This window comes from Phalangium opilio, unplaced genomic scaffold, assembly GCF_054372755.1.
Source record: "Phalangium opilio isolate 3A_F unplaced genomic scaffold, DU_Popi_V2 ptg000209l_1, whole genome shotgun sequence".
NCBI classification, from domain to species: domain Eukaryota; kingdom Metazoa; phylum Arthropoda; class Arachnida; order Opiliones; family Phalangiidae; genus Phalangium; species Phalangium opilio.
The window spans coordinates 22,248,915-22,263,983 of NW_028324217.1; the positions used below are offsets into that span (position 1 = coordinate 22,248,915).

Below are 15,069 nucleotides of genomic sequence, written 5' to 3' on the forward strand. Positions count from 1 at the left end.
GTAACATGATTCTTCCCAGGCGAAGGACCCCTTTTTGAACATTTGCTTTCCTGCTCCACAAACTTCAGATGGGCATCACAACGTGGGGTGAATTCTATAACTGTTTGGTATTTGCTAAATCCTCAGCAATCAACACTGCACAAACCCTGATTGTCTTGACGTGGGACAAAAATGACCACAAGCGCATGCATGCGCCTTGGCAAATAGTTAGGCACTAATAGAGTAATAATGAGGGAACTATTTAACGCGTGTGATTTGGTTTAATAGTAACCTTGCTCCAAATATTAAATGATGTTGGGAAAAATCATGTTACAATTACCCCACTTCTCCCTCGAAACATTATATACTTCTGATTTAGTGATTTTATTCACGATTCTCAGGACAAGGCTTAACGAATTATACTTGAGCTTAAAGTTAACCATAGCCGAGAGTAGGCTATGGTTTAGTTCAAACAAATGACACAAGATGCTCCCATAGTCGAGGGGTGGAGTTGACAGACCTGCTAAGCTTAGCAAAGGCTAGTTTTAGCTCCGCCCTCGTCGACAAGTTCTCATTGGTTTTTTGCTTTAAATACCTTTGTATTTGTTCTTCTGTTTGTTGATTTATCAGAACAGGATGAGATAATTCCTGTTCATTCAGTCCTAAATCATTTTCAACAGGTTCTGATTTCACGCGTTCAATGTTGGCTCTTTCGTGTATTCCACTTTCCTCCTGTGTTATAAACAATTAACAATAATTGAACTAATACTTTTAACCCGATTCTCTTTCACATCGACAATGAAAATGAAGAATGTTACAAACCATCAGATCCTTGATTTCACTTTCCAACTTCTTAATGACCCCATTGACCCTTTCAATTTCGTCCAGTTTCTTATTTATCGCAAATAAAATTGTCATTCTCACTTCTTTCATGTTTGATATTAAACCATTACACTGAAAAAAATAGACTGCGTTACAAAATAGGACTTTCTTTTATGCAGAATGTCTTTTAAAGTGTCCAGAAAGAAAACAGAGAAACCAGTGACGTCAACAAAGGGGGATCAGAAGGGGTTTTTTTGTCAAGGGCGCCACCAGAGGCTTGCGGGCGCGGTAGCTTTGCAAGAACTATAAGGAAGGCTGCAGTTTGTGTGTGTGGGCATACAGCTCCCACAAGGCTTTGTGGTGCCCTTTAATAACGCTATAAATGGTCGAGGGATGTGTGATAGGCTTATGGTGTTTCTAATCACCCACCAATGAACATTGGTTTACTTAAGGCTTTTCTATTGCGATTTATACTTTAAAGCAAATATCAGCTACTGTGGCGCCCCTAACACACTGATTAACCTTCTACACACCAATTTTATGTAGCCAAAGGCAGGAACCAATCAGAAATTGTCCTCAAGGGCGGAGCTAGACCTAGTCCTTGATAAGCTTATTGGGTCAGTCAACTCCACCCCTCGACTGTGGGAGCATCTGGTGCCGTTTTTTTACACTAAAGCACAGTCACAGCTGAGACTGGCTTTAAAGGGATACTAGATTGGATGGCTCATGCTGTTCTGGAAAAACGCTATAGGCTTTGAAACTCACCTTGGCTTTTAGTTGCTTTATTTCATCATCTTTGCTTAAATGATCACAGTTACAATCATTCGCCTCCATTTCCTATAAGCAAAGTCCAGTTTTTTGAAATTTAAAATTCCTGTGCAAACCACGGATAATTTCTCAAGTACCTCTTTAAGCGCCACACTTTGAAGACTTATTAAACTCATTTCCGAAATGTCTGACTCTAAAGACGTAACTTTTCAAACTAGAGCTATTTTATCAAAAACAAACAACGAATCCTTTACGAAAATCATTCCCCCAATGTTGCCAAATAAATTGAGAGGGAAGACAGAATACTAAAATTTAACGCGAAAATTCAGAACCCCTTCATGTTGGGGCCAATTTCGGTTTAAATTGTGTAGCAGTCATGGTAGCAGACGACGGTATAAGGGCGGCACGCTACCACGCTGGCAGCCTGGCAGGCTGGCACGGGCATTCCCTAATTTCCCTTTTGAAATTTTAAATAAAGTGCTTCAAAGAGAGAATTATTCAATTCTAAATATGAACTTTTCAAGGCGAATGAGCGCTATCAAGGAACAATAAAAATTGCAGACCTTGATTCTGCAGAAACGGTTTTAACTGATGGCCTCAAATACTTCTCCTATTTTCATTGCTCCATGGAAACTCAATGAGTTAACTTGGAGGAAATAGTGGGCTGGAGTAAAATGTTGGTGGAACATGTGCGGCAATGAAAGTCTCCATGAGTACCTTGCGGACGCCACTACCCTTCCATAGTTGATTATTAAGTTCTGCCGCGTAGCACCATTGTATTTGTATGAGAGTAGTTTCTATTTTTAAGACATAATGGACATCTTTGACGTTTTCGTACCGTATTACCCCATACCGAAACAGCGAGGATGCTCGGAGAACGTAGTTGCCATAGATGTGTTTATAGAGGCTACTTTATAGGTAAAGAGATGAAGTCTCCATCCCATTCTCTTCTCCAAGTAGGAAAGTCATAGCTCACTCGATCATAAGCCCTCGGACGATTCTATTGATTCGAATGACCAGAAATTTCATTGAGACATGTGTTGCAATACATTCTATTTTGCCATAGCAGGGATAGATTTAATTTTAGAAGTAGGAATGGAGAACAGAGTAATGTGGGCGCGCGTCAAAGCCCCGAAGAAGAGTCGGGTCATAGCGATAGAGGTAAAAAGGAATTACGTATTTTTCGACGCCCCCATCAGCAACGTCATCAAAATGTAGTTTAAGTGAACCAATAGAATAATTTAAAATTTTCGTTACGTGTTGGAGGGAGGGGTCTATGCTGGGCTATGAGTCGGACTGAAGTAAATACTAACCGTTCTCCATTCCTACTTCTAAAATTGAATTTATCCCTGGCCATAGATTATACTAAAAAGGTTTCAAAGTGTTAAAGTTGATAAATAAAAATTAATTTGCAAAACAAAACTTTAAATTCAATAGATAGTTACACTGGTCTGATTTCTTGTGTGTTAAAGTTTAATCAAGATTGTTATTATAGTACACCTAAAGTTTACTAATTCTGATTAAAGACACTAGTCGAACGCGTACATATTCGTATAATTCAAAATATTCCACATCATTAAACTGACTCCAAAATCACCTGATACAAAACATCCTTTTGAACTTTAAATTCTTCTTCATATTCAATAATTTCCGTGGGAAAATTTATACTGGCAAATAATCATCATCATTCTCCATAGAATAATAAACCACATCATCAGATTCAAAATCATACTCTTCGGTCATTGGTTGAAATTTCGTCATGACGTAATCACGACCGCAAGTGAAGTAAAACGCCACACTTATAACGACGAACAATATAAACAATCCAAGGTTCGTTTTCTTAACCCTAATTAACATTTTAAACATAATTTCAGTCTCAATTATTGATTATAATTAAACACGTGATTAACGAATCGACTTGTGACGTATTTCCGTCAGCCATGCTGAGTGGTTCGAGGCTGAATGTGGGCCTAATCAAATATTAAATTTTTGCGGTATAAAATCTATTTCATTTTCTATATAATTTATGTAGAAAACCAGAAGTTCATAACTTGAAGAAGGGAAATAGTTGTGTAATTAAATGAAGCTAGAAGAAAAGGTTCCCCCGCGTTACATGTGTAAAGCTATTTGGTTAAAATATAGGTACGTTATGCCTTTACGTTTTACTTACTTTTTGGCCGCCAATTCCCAAGATGGTCGTGGATTAAAACAAAACCAAAAAAAACTCCCATGTATCTCTATTACATAGTAAACAAGATTTTACACAAACCAGAAACAGCGGTAAAAGAGGCTAAAATATACAGACGTTACCCCGCTACGACGATTTCATTTCTTTTATAGCTGCCATTTTCCAAGATGACCGCGATTTCAAAACCCAAAAACCATATATCTATCACACTGATCACATTTGAAGGGTTTTTCACCACTGTGAATGCGTTCGTGTCTGTTCAAATCACTCTTCCGCGTACTTGCAAAGTCACACTGATGACATTTGAAGAGTTTTTCACCATTGTGAATAAGTTCATGTCTGATCAATGAACTCTTCTGCTTGATCAGTGTGACACATTTGAAGGGTTGATGTGTGATCAAAACATACTTCCGCTTACATGCATAATCGCACTGATCACATTTGAACGGTTTGTCACCACTGTGAATGCGTTGATGTCTGATCAAATCACTCTTCCACGTACTTGCATAATCACACTGATCACATTTGAAGGGTTTATCACCACTGTGAATACGTTGATGTATGATCAAAATTCTCTTATGCATGCATCGATAGCCAAAAAAACATAAAAACGACATTTATATCATATATCATTTATTTAGTATCGAAAATACACTAATACAGTAACATTCAAGGGAACTTCATTAAATATAATGCTGAGGCGACCGAAAAAAGTGTGTTTATGAAAAGAAGCGTTGTTGATCAAAACCGTTAGCTGAATAAACGAGCATATCAATTAGAAGGGGAGAACATCAACTTAGATGGAGAAGAAACCTTGGCTCGAAAATCGAACGGCCGTATTTTAAAATTTTCTCTTTGCTCTCACCATTAACAACGGATTTTCAGTGAATCGCCGCGTATAGACAAGTTACCAATTTATTTATTGCGTTCTGGCACCCCCTCTCTGTCAAAATATTTTTGGTCGAAATAATTGGTAGCGATTATAAGAAATGAGTAAAGACCCTTGGGAAAGAGGGCATTTTATTATTTTCATTATTCAAGGTAGTAAGTGCTACAGTTCAAATGTACGTTATGCATAAAATAACATAAAAAAGTGTGAACGTTTTGTCCAACGCATTTAAACATGTTACGGGTCCAGAATAGAATAGTACGTACTTAACAGGCTTAATGTCTAGGGGTTCGTCGCATTACCAGTCTAGAGAAGAACTCAATCAAACCAGTTTTAAAACTTCCCCATAGTGTTACCGATATAAAGGCTGCTTGGTCATACTCGGAAAGTAGAAAAATTCACACAAACAACTCTCGAAAATATATATGTAGATTAAAATTTGATAACTGAGACAATATACAGAATGCAAAGTTACATGAACTCCTGCTTATACTAATAAACGCATGATAAAATATACGTTACAATATGATTGAACAGTAAAATTCAGCAAATTAAACCTCTTTACGTCATATACCTACTAAGTACTGGAAAAACAACAAGTTTGAATTCGACCGTTTTCCTATCTCTATTGTTTAAAGCCGATGACGAAGTTAAAGTAATGAAAGACGCAAATGAAGATCCAGGACTAGGGTAAGAAAATTGCGGTAATTTAGGAAAATGGTAAATTATGCGGTGTTACAACAGTATATAGTGCCCCAAGAGTATTTTCTCCGAAAATGAGCGGCGCTTCTGTTAATACAATTTAGAATGGAGAAATTTAATGGATTGTTACATACACAGTTTTGGCCCATGATTCAGAGGATCAAATGTGGTTATTGTCCAACATATTTAAAAAGGTAAATCCATCTATTCATACACGTGTCTGTTACGTTTATGTAAGGTCAAATGATACTTCCGCGCGCACGCATAGTCACACTGATCACATTTGAAGGGTTTTTCACCGCTATGCCTCCGTTGATGTATGATTAATGTATTCTTGTTAGTGCTGGCATATTTACACTGATCACACTTGTGGGGTTTTTCACCACTGTGAATGTGTTGATGTTCGATCAAATGACTCTTCCGACTGCATCTATATTCACACTGATCACATTTGAAGGGTTTTTCACCACTGTGAATGCGTTGATGTGCGATCAAATGACTCTTCCGACTACATCTATATTCACACTGGTCACATTTGAAGGGTTTCTCACCACTGTGAATACGTTTATGAATGTCCATTGAACTCTTCTGTGTGAATCCATGGTCACACTGATCACATTTGAAGGGTTTTTCACCACTATGAATGCGTTGATGTGCGATCAAATGACTCTTCCGACTGCATCTATATTCACACCGATCACATTTGAAGGGTTTTTCACCGCTATGCATGCGTTGATGTATGATTAAACTATTCTTCTTAGTGCTGGCATATTTACACTGATCACATTTGTGGGGTTTTACCCCACTGTGAATGCGTTGACGAGCGTACAAAGAACTCGTCTGCGTGAATGCATAGTCACACTGATCACATTTGAAGCGTTTTTCACGACTATGCATGCGTTCGTGTCTGATCAAAGTACTCTTCTGTGTACATTTATATTCACACCGATCACATTTGAAGGGTTTTTCACCACTGTGAATGCGTTGGTTAATGTTCAAAGAACTCTTCTGCGAGCATCCATAGTTACACTGCTCAGATTTGAAGCGTTTTTCTTCTTTACCCTTTCTAACGCGAAGTCGTAGACCCCTTTCATATTCAGTTGAAAATTTGGTCCCCGTTATACGTTTCTTCTCGAATTTACCTACAGAAAATATAAAAAACACAAATTTAGTATCAAAAAATACATTTCCATTCAAGCGAATTTCATAAAAAAAGGTAATGCGCACGAAAACGCAGAAAAAAGGTGAGTTGATCAGTTGAGGCTTTAGCCTAGAGTAAACGAGCATATCAACAAAAAGGGGGATGAAGATAAACTAAAATAAATGCAAATCCGAAAGGTTGTACTTTTAACTTTTCTTTGCTCGCAAATTAATTTTCGTTAAATCGTTTGAAGATAGGTTCATTAGAACTTACTGCGAGATGAAACTAATTCTAAAGTATGTAGGACTTGTTTAATTACAAAAATAGGAGGTTCATAATAGTTATGAATCATTAAGGAGCGGGATAAGAATAGATGCGCGAACATTTGTCGTAAATCTAGCCATGTGGAGGTTAGACAGTTCCCCTAATCTTACCCCTAAAGATTATAATTATACATATAAAACTTAAAAACGACATATATCATATATCATTTATTTAGTATCGAAAATACACTAATACAGTAACATTCAAGGGAACTTTATTAAAATGTAATGCTGAGGCGAACGAAAACACAGTGTTTATGAAAAGAAGCGTCGTTCATAAAATACGTTAGCTGATAAATAAACGAGCATATCAATTAGAAGGGGATGAACATCAACTTAAACGGAGAAGAAACCTTGGCTCAAAAATCGAACGGCCGTATTTTAAGCTTCTCTTTGCTCTCACCAAATTCAACGGATTTTCAGTGAATCAAATGCTAGGTAACGCTGCTTAAAGACAAGTTACCAATTTATCGCGTTCTGGCACCCCCTCTTTGTTAAAATAATTTTGGTCGAAATAATTACCAGCGATAATAAGAAATGAGTAAAGACCCTTGGGAAAGAGGGCCATTTTATTATTTTCATTATTCAAGAGGATGAAAAGTCATAAGTGCTACAGTTCAAATATACGTTATGCACAATTTTAAAAGCAACATAAAAAAGTGTGAACGTTTTGTTAAATACGTTACGGGTCCAGAATAGTAGGCTCTTAACAGGCTAGGGGTTCGTCGCATTACCAGTCTAGAGAAGAACTCAATCAAACCAATTCTAAAACTTCCCAATAGTGTTACCGATATAAACCAGGCGGCTTGGTCATATTCGGAAAGAAGATAAATTCAAACAAACAACTACGCCTATACTCAGTACTGGAAAAACAAGTTTATAATTCGACAATTTTCGTGTCTGTGTTGTTTCTATTGAAAGCTGATCACGAAGTTAAAGTAATTAAAGACGCAAATGAAGATCCATCAAAAATAACGGTAATTTAGAAAAATGGTTAACGGTAATAGTTAGTATAGGGCGCTGTCGGTTAGCTGTGGCATAGGGGCTAGCCACCACCCCTCTATGCATTGTAAAGGCGTTAGATAAGTGGCAATAAGTCGCAAGATGACTTGGTCCAATTAGCTAGCTGAACTTATTTACCAAAATTCAAAAAAATATTATATTGATAGTTTTTATTCTAAATTAATGAAAGTTCCGAGTGGGCTGGTAACAGAAATGAAAATGGTTCGAAAGAAGAAAAGCTCATACGTTTGGATCAATTCAAAAAAGTACCTGGTTTATTTTAACATCCTCTACGTGAATTTTATTACATTTAATATAAAATTAGTTCTGAAAATGGAGTTGTTACAACTGGGTATAGTGCACCAAGATTATTTTCTCTGAAAATGAGAGGCGCTTCCGTTAATACAATTTAGAATGAAGAAACATCCACAGTTTCGGCCCATTAATTACAGAAGACGAGCAAATACGGTTTTTGTACAATACATCCACCTATTCATGCGTGTGTTTTCTACGTTTATGTCGGAACAAATGAATCTTCCGCGTATATCCATAGTCACACTGATCACATTTGAAGCGTTTTTCACCACTGTGAATAAATTGATGTGTGATCAAATTATTCTTCTGCGTGCTTGCATAGTCACACCGAGCACATTTGAAGGGTTTTTCACCACTGTGAATGCGTTTGTGTCTGATCAAATTACCCTTCTGAGTGCATCCATAGTCACACTGATCACATACGAAGGGTTTTTCACCACTGCGAATGCGTTGATGTGCGATCAAATTGCTATTATCTCTACCGGCTTAATCACACTGACCACATTTGAAGCCCTTTTCTTCTTTACCCATTCTAATGCGACGTTGTAGAGCCTTTTTATATTCAGTTGAATATTTGAAGCCCTTTTTACGTTTCTTCTTCAATTTCCCTACAAAAAATATAAACCATAAACATCACCTTGGCTCGAAACCCGAAAGGTTGTACTTTTAACATTTCTTTGCTCTCAAAATAATTTTTGTTCAATCGTTTTAACTTATTGCCAGATCTAACTTATGTTTAAGAATGTAGGACTGATTTAATTACTAAAATAAGAGGTTCATAATTGTTATGACATTTGTTGTAAGTTCCTCCATGTGGAGGTTAGACAGTTCCCGTAATCTTACCCCTAACGATTAAAATGGTGTTTCAGACTTGCAGGCAATCATTTGATGATGAATAGCGAAATTCGGTGAAAATTTTGCGTAAGCCCCGCCCCTTGGAGGCTAGACGTTCCTCGTTATATCTAACGATGGCAATGAAGAAACGTCCCTGACAGTACTCTCAATAGCATAACGTTCCCGGCGAATAAACGTTATGGATATAAATGTGATGAACATTAAATAAAAAGGAAGTGGATACCTTTGGTCAAACGGTCGTTTAATTTTTCACTCAGAATGTTTAACAGATATTCTTGGAATTAATTGCAACCAAAAGATAGGAGAAGACAAGTTACAAATATTTATTCGCTCTTGATTGCACGTTTGGCAATTTTCTAGCCTGGAGAGAAGCACCCAAAACAAAATGAAGAGGCGTCTCTTTATTGTTTTATTTTAGTAACGTCATTTAATTTAAAATAAATTCTGAAAACGGCTGTTAGTGAACCAAGAGTGCTGTCCTTGACAATGCGCACCGTTTCCGTTAATACAATTGAATTCAGAAAGGAGAAATTTAATGGATTCTTACGTAAACAGTTTCGGTAAATTCATTACAAAAGAGGATGAAAGATGGTTTTTGTACAACAAATTTAAAATGTTCATTTTACGATTTTAAAGAAATTTTACATTGTCTAGCAGCCTTCAAACTCATCTATTCATTCTTGTGACTTCTACGTTTATGTGCTATCAAAGAACTCTTCCGCGTACATGCATAGTCACATTGATCACAATTGAAGGGTTTTTCATTACTGTGAATTCGTTGATGTCTGATCACATCAGTCTTCCACGCACTTGCAAAGCCACACTGATCACATTTGAAGGGTTTTTCACCACTGTGAATGCGTTGATGTTTGATCAAATGAACCTTCCACGTACTTGCATAGTCACACCGATCACATTTGAAGCGTTTTTCTTCGTTACCCTTCTTTGTGTGACGTTGTGGACCCCTTTTATATTCAGCAGAATATTTGACCCGAGTTGCACGTTTCTTCCTGAATTTCCCTACAGAAATATATTAATGAAATATAAAAACGACACATACGTCATTTACAATATAGTATCAAAAATACAGTAACATTCAAGCGCACTACGAAAACTCATTGTTTTTTTCAAAGTATGAGTAAACGACCTAATAAACAACAAGTTGGGAAACCAAAATAGACCTCTACGAGTCGAGACGTTGTGCTTAATTAAATATAATTTATATTGATTATTTTTATTCGTCAGTAATTTAGCTTAATATTAGTTTAGTCATTCTAAGAAACGTTATTCCTAAAATCATTTTAAACATAGCTATTGTTGACGTTTCAATTCAAGCGTATCCCTCTTTAACAATTTTTGGAAATTTAGGGTATCAGGGTTCGTACGAAATTTTTACTTTCAAAATCCTTGACTTTTCCAGGTTATCCCTGACCAAATTTTTGGCAATATCCCTGACCATTTTAAGGTGTTTACCAGAGCCCACTTCATCACACCTGTCTCATATTTAGCATTGGTCGAAGCATGGTTTGATACACCAAACGAAATCGCTGACATATCCCTGACTTTTTAGGAATTTTTTTAAATCCCTGACTTATCCCTGACTTTTGCTCCTATTTTCCATATCCCTGACTTATCCAGGTTTTCCAGGTTATCTAGGTTCCGTACGAATCCTGGGTATATAAGGCTATTGATTCACAATAAATAATAAGAAAACCCGCAAGTGCGTGAACGCGGTGACAGACACGTCCAGTGTAATGGTATGTTATCGATTGGGCGTGTTATCAAAACAGCATTGTCCAAAAGGCTTTTTCATAAACGCGTTTGCCATTATAGCCATTTCTCGTTTGAGCGCATTTTGATTACAGCGTTTATATCTTGAGCGTTGTTTCGTATTGTTGAAGGTATAAGTATTAGAGCTCGGCATTATCTATCCATTATCCACGTTATTTTATCCATAATCCAGAATTATCAACAGAAGTTGTATATTAAATCGAATTATGTCCAAAACATTTATCTATAAATAATCGATTATTCACTAATTTACGGATAACGGATGGATAATGCCGAGCTTTAATTAGTATTGATTTCAGCTTTAGGTTTGAATTTTAATGAATGTCAAACAAACAGTTTCGTGGTCTAGCGTTTTAATGTTTGGTTGGGATGGGTTATTTGAACTCCTATAAATTACCTTCCACCTTATCCAAAATATCCTCCTATTAATCAGCTGCCACCTTTTCCAGAATATTCTGATATTGATTAGCTGCCACCTTTTCCAAAATATTCTCCTATTAGCTGCCACCTTTTCCAAAATATTCTCCCATTAATTAGATGCCACCTTTTCCAAAATATTCTCCCATTAATTAGCTGCCACCTTTTCCAAAATATTCTCCTATTAATTAGCTGCCACCTTTTCCAAAATATTCTCCTATTAATTATCTACCACCTTTTCCAAAATATCCTCCTAATAATTAGCTGCCACCTTTTCCAAAATATTCTCCTATTAATTAGCTGCCACCTTTTCCAAAATATTCTCCTATTAATTAGCTGCCACCTTTTCCAAAATATTCTCCTCTTAATTAGCTGCCACCTTTTCCAAAATATTCTCCTCTTAATTAGCTGCCACCTTTTCCAAAATATTCTCCTATTAATTAGCTGCCACCTTTTCCAAAATATTTTCCTATTAATTAACTGCCACCTTTTCCAAAATATTCTCCTATTAATTTGCTGCCACCTTTTCCAAAATATATTCCGCGAACCAGTTCATAACGTGAGGATCACAAACGGTTATGAAACGCTGTAGTGCTAAACCGCTGGTTGGGAAAACAGCGCTATATTGAGAAACGCGGAAACAGCAACAGCTGTTTTGGGAAATAGCGCTGTATTGAGAAACGCGGAAACAGCAACCGCGGTTTTGCAAACCGCTGTTTTGGGCACCGCTTTATTCCAAAACGCTCTTTTGAAAACCGCTCAACTACCCGTGAACCCAGTGTAATACCTCTCCGTGACGACATCGTCAAACGGAGAGGTAAAAAGGGGATGAACATAAATTGAATTGCAAGAGAAACTTTGCCTCGAAAGGACGTATTTTCAAATTCAACGGATGTTCGGAGAATCAATGCGTGCAGACAAGCTACCATTTTCTTTCGTTCTGGCACCCACTCTCTGTTGTCACATCTAGTTTTCACTTTGTTTCTCTGCTTAGCAAAAGGCACCCTGAGTACAACTACATCTTCTTCTTCTACTTCTGATAGAACGTTGTCTTCGTAAAACTCACCGAATAATTTCCCTAGCCAGATTATTTAACACAAAGCGAGATAAATGTAGAAGGGCAGCTCTTTACTCTCAGATTAAAACTCATGTAAGAGGGGTTACTCGAAACGAAACCCTGTCGATATCTAGTTCGACAACTTGTCGATACTCGACAACTTCCGACAGAATACCATTTTTGTGATTTTCGAGACTGAGAGAGATGTCGATCGACAACTCTCTTTCGAAGCTTACAGAATAGGCACCCTGGTGTTGTTAAGTAAAAGTCGTATCTGATTAATACTCAATGCCCCGGCCTAACCGTCCCCGCATAAATGTTGCAGGGACGTTAAAGAAATTGGTTTTAATCCGCGGACATCTTGAAAGATGGCGGCTAGAAATGTGAAGCTTCTTGGTGTAATTTGTAAATGCATTACTTTCATCAAATTAATTTCTTGCGTGCTTCCAAAGGAACACTAATCTCATTTGAGGGGTTTTTCTGCTTCGCGTTTTAATGGGTCGTTATAAATTTCATCCTTACTAAGTTTGATACTGAATTAATTTAGCATGGATGAAGAAAAACCTTTCACGGTAGAATTAACGATGTACTCATCACATAAAGTTTGCAAAAAAAGGCATTAAATACGTAGAATCGTGTAGACGCACTTGAAAAGAACAGAATGCCAAGTTGTACGAACCACTGAGCAGTTAAAAGAAATACGCGACTAGACTTTATATCGAGAAGGCGGAAATAGTTGCTTAGAAATGTGATATCTCAATCTAGGCACTCAAGACTATTAAAGAATGAAATGACTTACCTGCAATTTCCGAACGAGGCGATGAGGTTTTACCCTCTGGATTCTTTGGAGCGACATCTTCTAATGTCTCCGAGTTGGACACCGAACAATCATGATGAACTGCAATTGCAACTTCGGGTAAATCGCTTTCCATAGAGACGGGGGTCAATACTGATAGTTCAATTGGGTTACGTTCTACTTCAGGAACAAACACTGGCACACTCGATGAACTCGGATCGACAAACAGCTCCACACTTTGATTTTGTCCATCACTTTTTTTTGCATCTGTCACGGCGATTTCGGATTGGTTTTCATCAAGTTCGTTTTCTACGACTAATTCTAGTGAATCGCTTTCGGCATTTGCGTCAAGAGAAAGATCCAAATGTGTTTCGGATTCAACATTCAACTCAGGAACACGAAATTTCTTCGATCGAGTTCTATTATCCTCAGTGTCCCTCTCTGTCGAGACACTTGGCGATTTACGAAGGAAGTCGTTACTGTTAATATTGTTTTCCAGAGGTTCTCGTGGCGGATCGCTCTCATTTCGAATAGATTCAACCTTAATTTTAGGTGAAGGCGCACTTTGAGGCAAACTGTCACTGTAGTTCAGTTTAGGGACACATGGATTCGTATTTCGCTTTATAAACACCACATTTTCACTTTTTTTCAAGGTAGTTTCGGTGTTTGCATTGCCAACCTCAGAAACAGGTGATTCTTGACTAATGTTTTCTTTACACAGGTTGCCTTGGACATTGACAGCTTGGACACTGTGCATCGCAATAGGAAGGGTTAACTCCTGGCCATTATTTCCCAAATCTTTTTCAACGGGTTCAGTTTTCCCTAATTCATCGTTAGGAAATTGAAGTATTCCACTTTTCTCCTATTTTTTAAACAATTAACAATAACTTTCATTCTTAAAGTAGTTATCTTTCCAATCGAGTATGAAAGTGAAGGATGTTGCATACCATCAGGTCTTTGATTCTCCATTCCAACTCTTTATTGACCCTCTTGAGTCTTTCAATTTCGTCTATTTGCTTATTTATCGTTTATGATGTTTTCACTCTCTCTTTTTCCATTTTTGAAATTAAAACATTACACTAAACAAAATGAGATTCCATTACAAAACAATCTTCGGAGTTTCTTTGGCTAAACGTATTTTAAAGGGGCAAGCGAGAAAAAGGGGAAGATGATGACACGCAAGAAGGGGATCAGCAACAAAGGCCATCGTCGGGTTTCTTTGTTAATAAAGAAACGAAGGACGTGTTGCCAATCCCCTTAGCTTTGTGCCAATCCTGATAGGTGTTTTCACCAATATCGAACAGTCCATAATTAAGGCGGATGCACACATACGCCGCTGAGCCGTTGCCGCTCTCCGTTGTCGCCGACGCGCATGCGCTAAAGGCGGATGCATACATGGGTTTGGGAGCGGTAAACGGAACGGTAGCGGCAACGGCCAACGGAGCGCGTCAGCGGAAAATCATGCACACCTACAGTTTGGTTTGACGCGTCGCTAGCACCAACGCCACCGATTTCCATAGATATATGTGGCGTTGTAGGCACAAAATATAATGAAAACCAGTAGCAGACGAATACTTGGGTAAAATGGATTCCCATTTATTGCTCTTGAGACGACGAAAATTAATATTAACTTTACTTGTTAATAATATAAACAAGAGAGAGAGAACCAACTGTGTTAAAGGTATATTTCTCAAGAGGCGGCAACAAGGATACTTCCAAATCCATTTTTCGTCATCTTCAGTTTGTCTTAAACAGGCAATATTGCAATAATTGCGCAAATACCTCCTTAATTGCCAACCGTTGAAGATTTACTAAACTCATTTCGGAATTTTGTAACGAGAGTTGGTGAGATTGTAAATCTTCCCTAAAATAAAATAATTTTTCAAACTGAAGGTAAATCAAAATCGGACAAGGAGAGTTTCCCCATACATTGTAGCTTTCGCTATAAAAAGCTAAGAAAAACATAGCAATGCTTAAATTGTGACACTTTTGTTCAAGACTAGGGATTTTCTCAAGCACATTTT

The 15,069-nt window shown here is 37.4% G+C and overlaps 3 protein-coding genes across 3 annotated transcripts in view; all 3 read right to left on the reverse strand.

The window, feature by feature from the left end:
• LOC149621284 (uncharacterized) overlaps positions 1-1,894 on the reverse strand; it is a 69,648-nt gene extending 67,754 nt beyond the window's left edge. Inside the window, exons 1-4 of the mRNA XM_089855257.1 lie at positions 1,707-1,894; positions 1,567-1,638; positions 802-933; positions 575-711 (exon numbers count right to left, since the gene is read on the reverse strand). Of these exons, the coding sequence (XP_089711383.1) occupies positions 575-711; positions 802-933; positions 1,567-1,638; positions 1,707-1,745 (380 nt within the window). The 5' untranslated portion in view covers positions 1,746-1,894. The remainder of the gene's footprint in view (positions 1-574; positions 712-801; positions 934-1,566; positions 1,639-1,706) is intronic.
• Positions 1-15,069, reverse strand: part of LOC149621289 (uncharacterized) — a 115,325-nt gene that overhangs the window by 12,281 nt on the left and 87,975 nt on the right. The gene's annotated exons all lie outside the window — the stretch shown is intronic.
• On the reverse strand, positions 9,209-14,553 carry LOC149621291 (uncharacterized). Its single transcript, XM_089855265.1, has 4 exons — positions 14,515-14,553; positions 13,993-14,124; positions 13,049-13,907; positions 9,209-10,004 (listed from the first exon to the last, which is right to left on the reverse strand). The coding sequence occupies exons 2-4, from the start codon at positions 13,993-13,995 to the stop codon at positions 9,655-9,657; spliced, it is 1,212 nt and encodes a 403-aa protein (XP_089711391.1). The 5' UTR covers positions 13,996-14,124; positions 14,515-14,553; the 3' UTR covers positions 9,209-9,654.

Coding starts and splice junctions, on each gene's coding strand:
- LOC149621291 (XM_089855265.1), bottom strand. Junction 10,005..13,048: donor GCCTCGTTCGGAAATTGCAG/GTAAGTCATTTC, acceptor ATATTTCTGTAG/GGAAATTCAGGAAGAAACGT.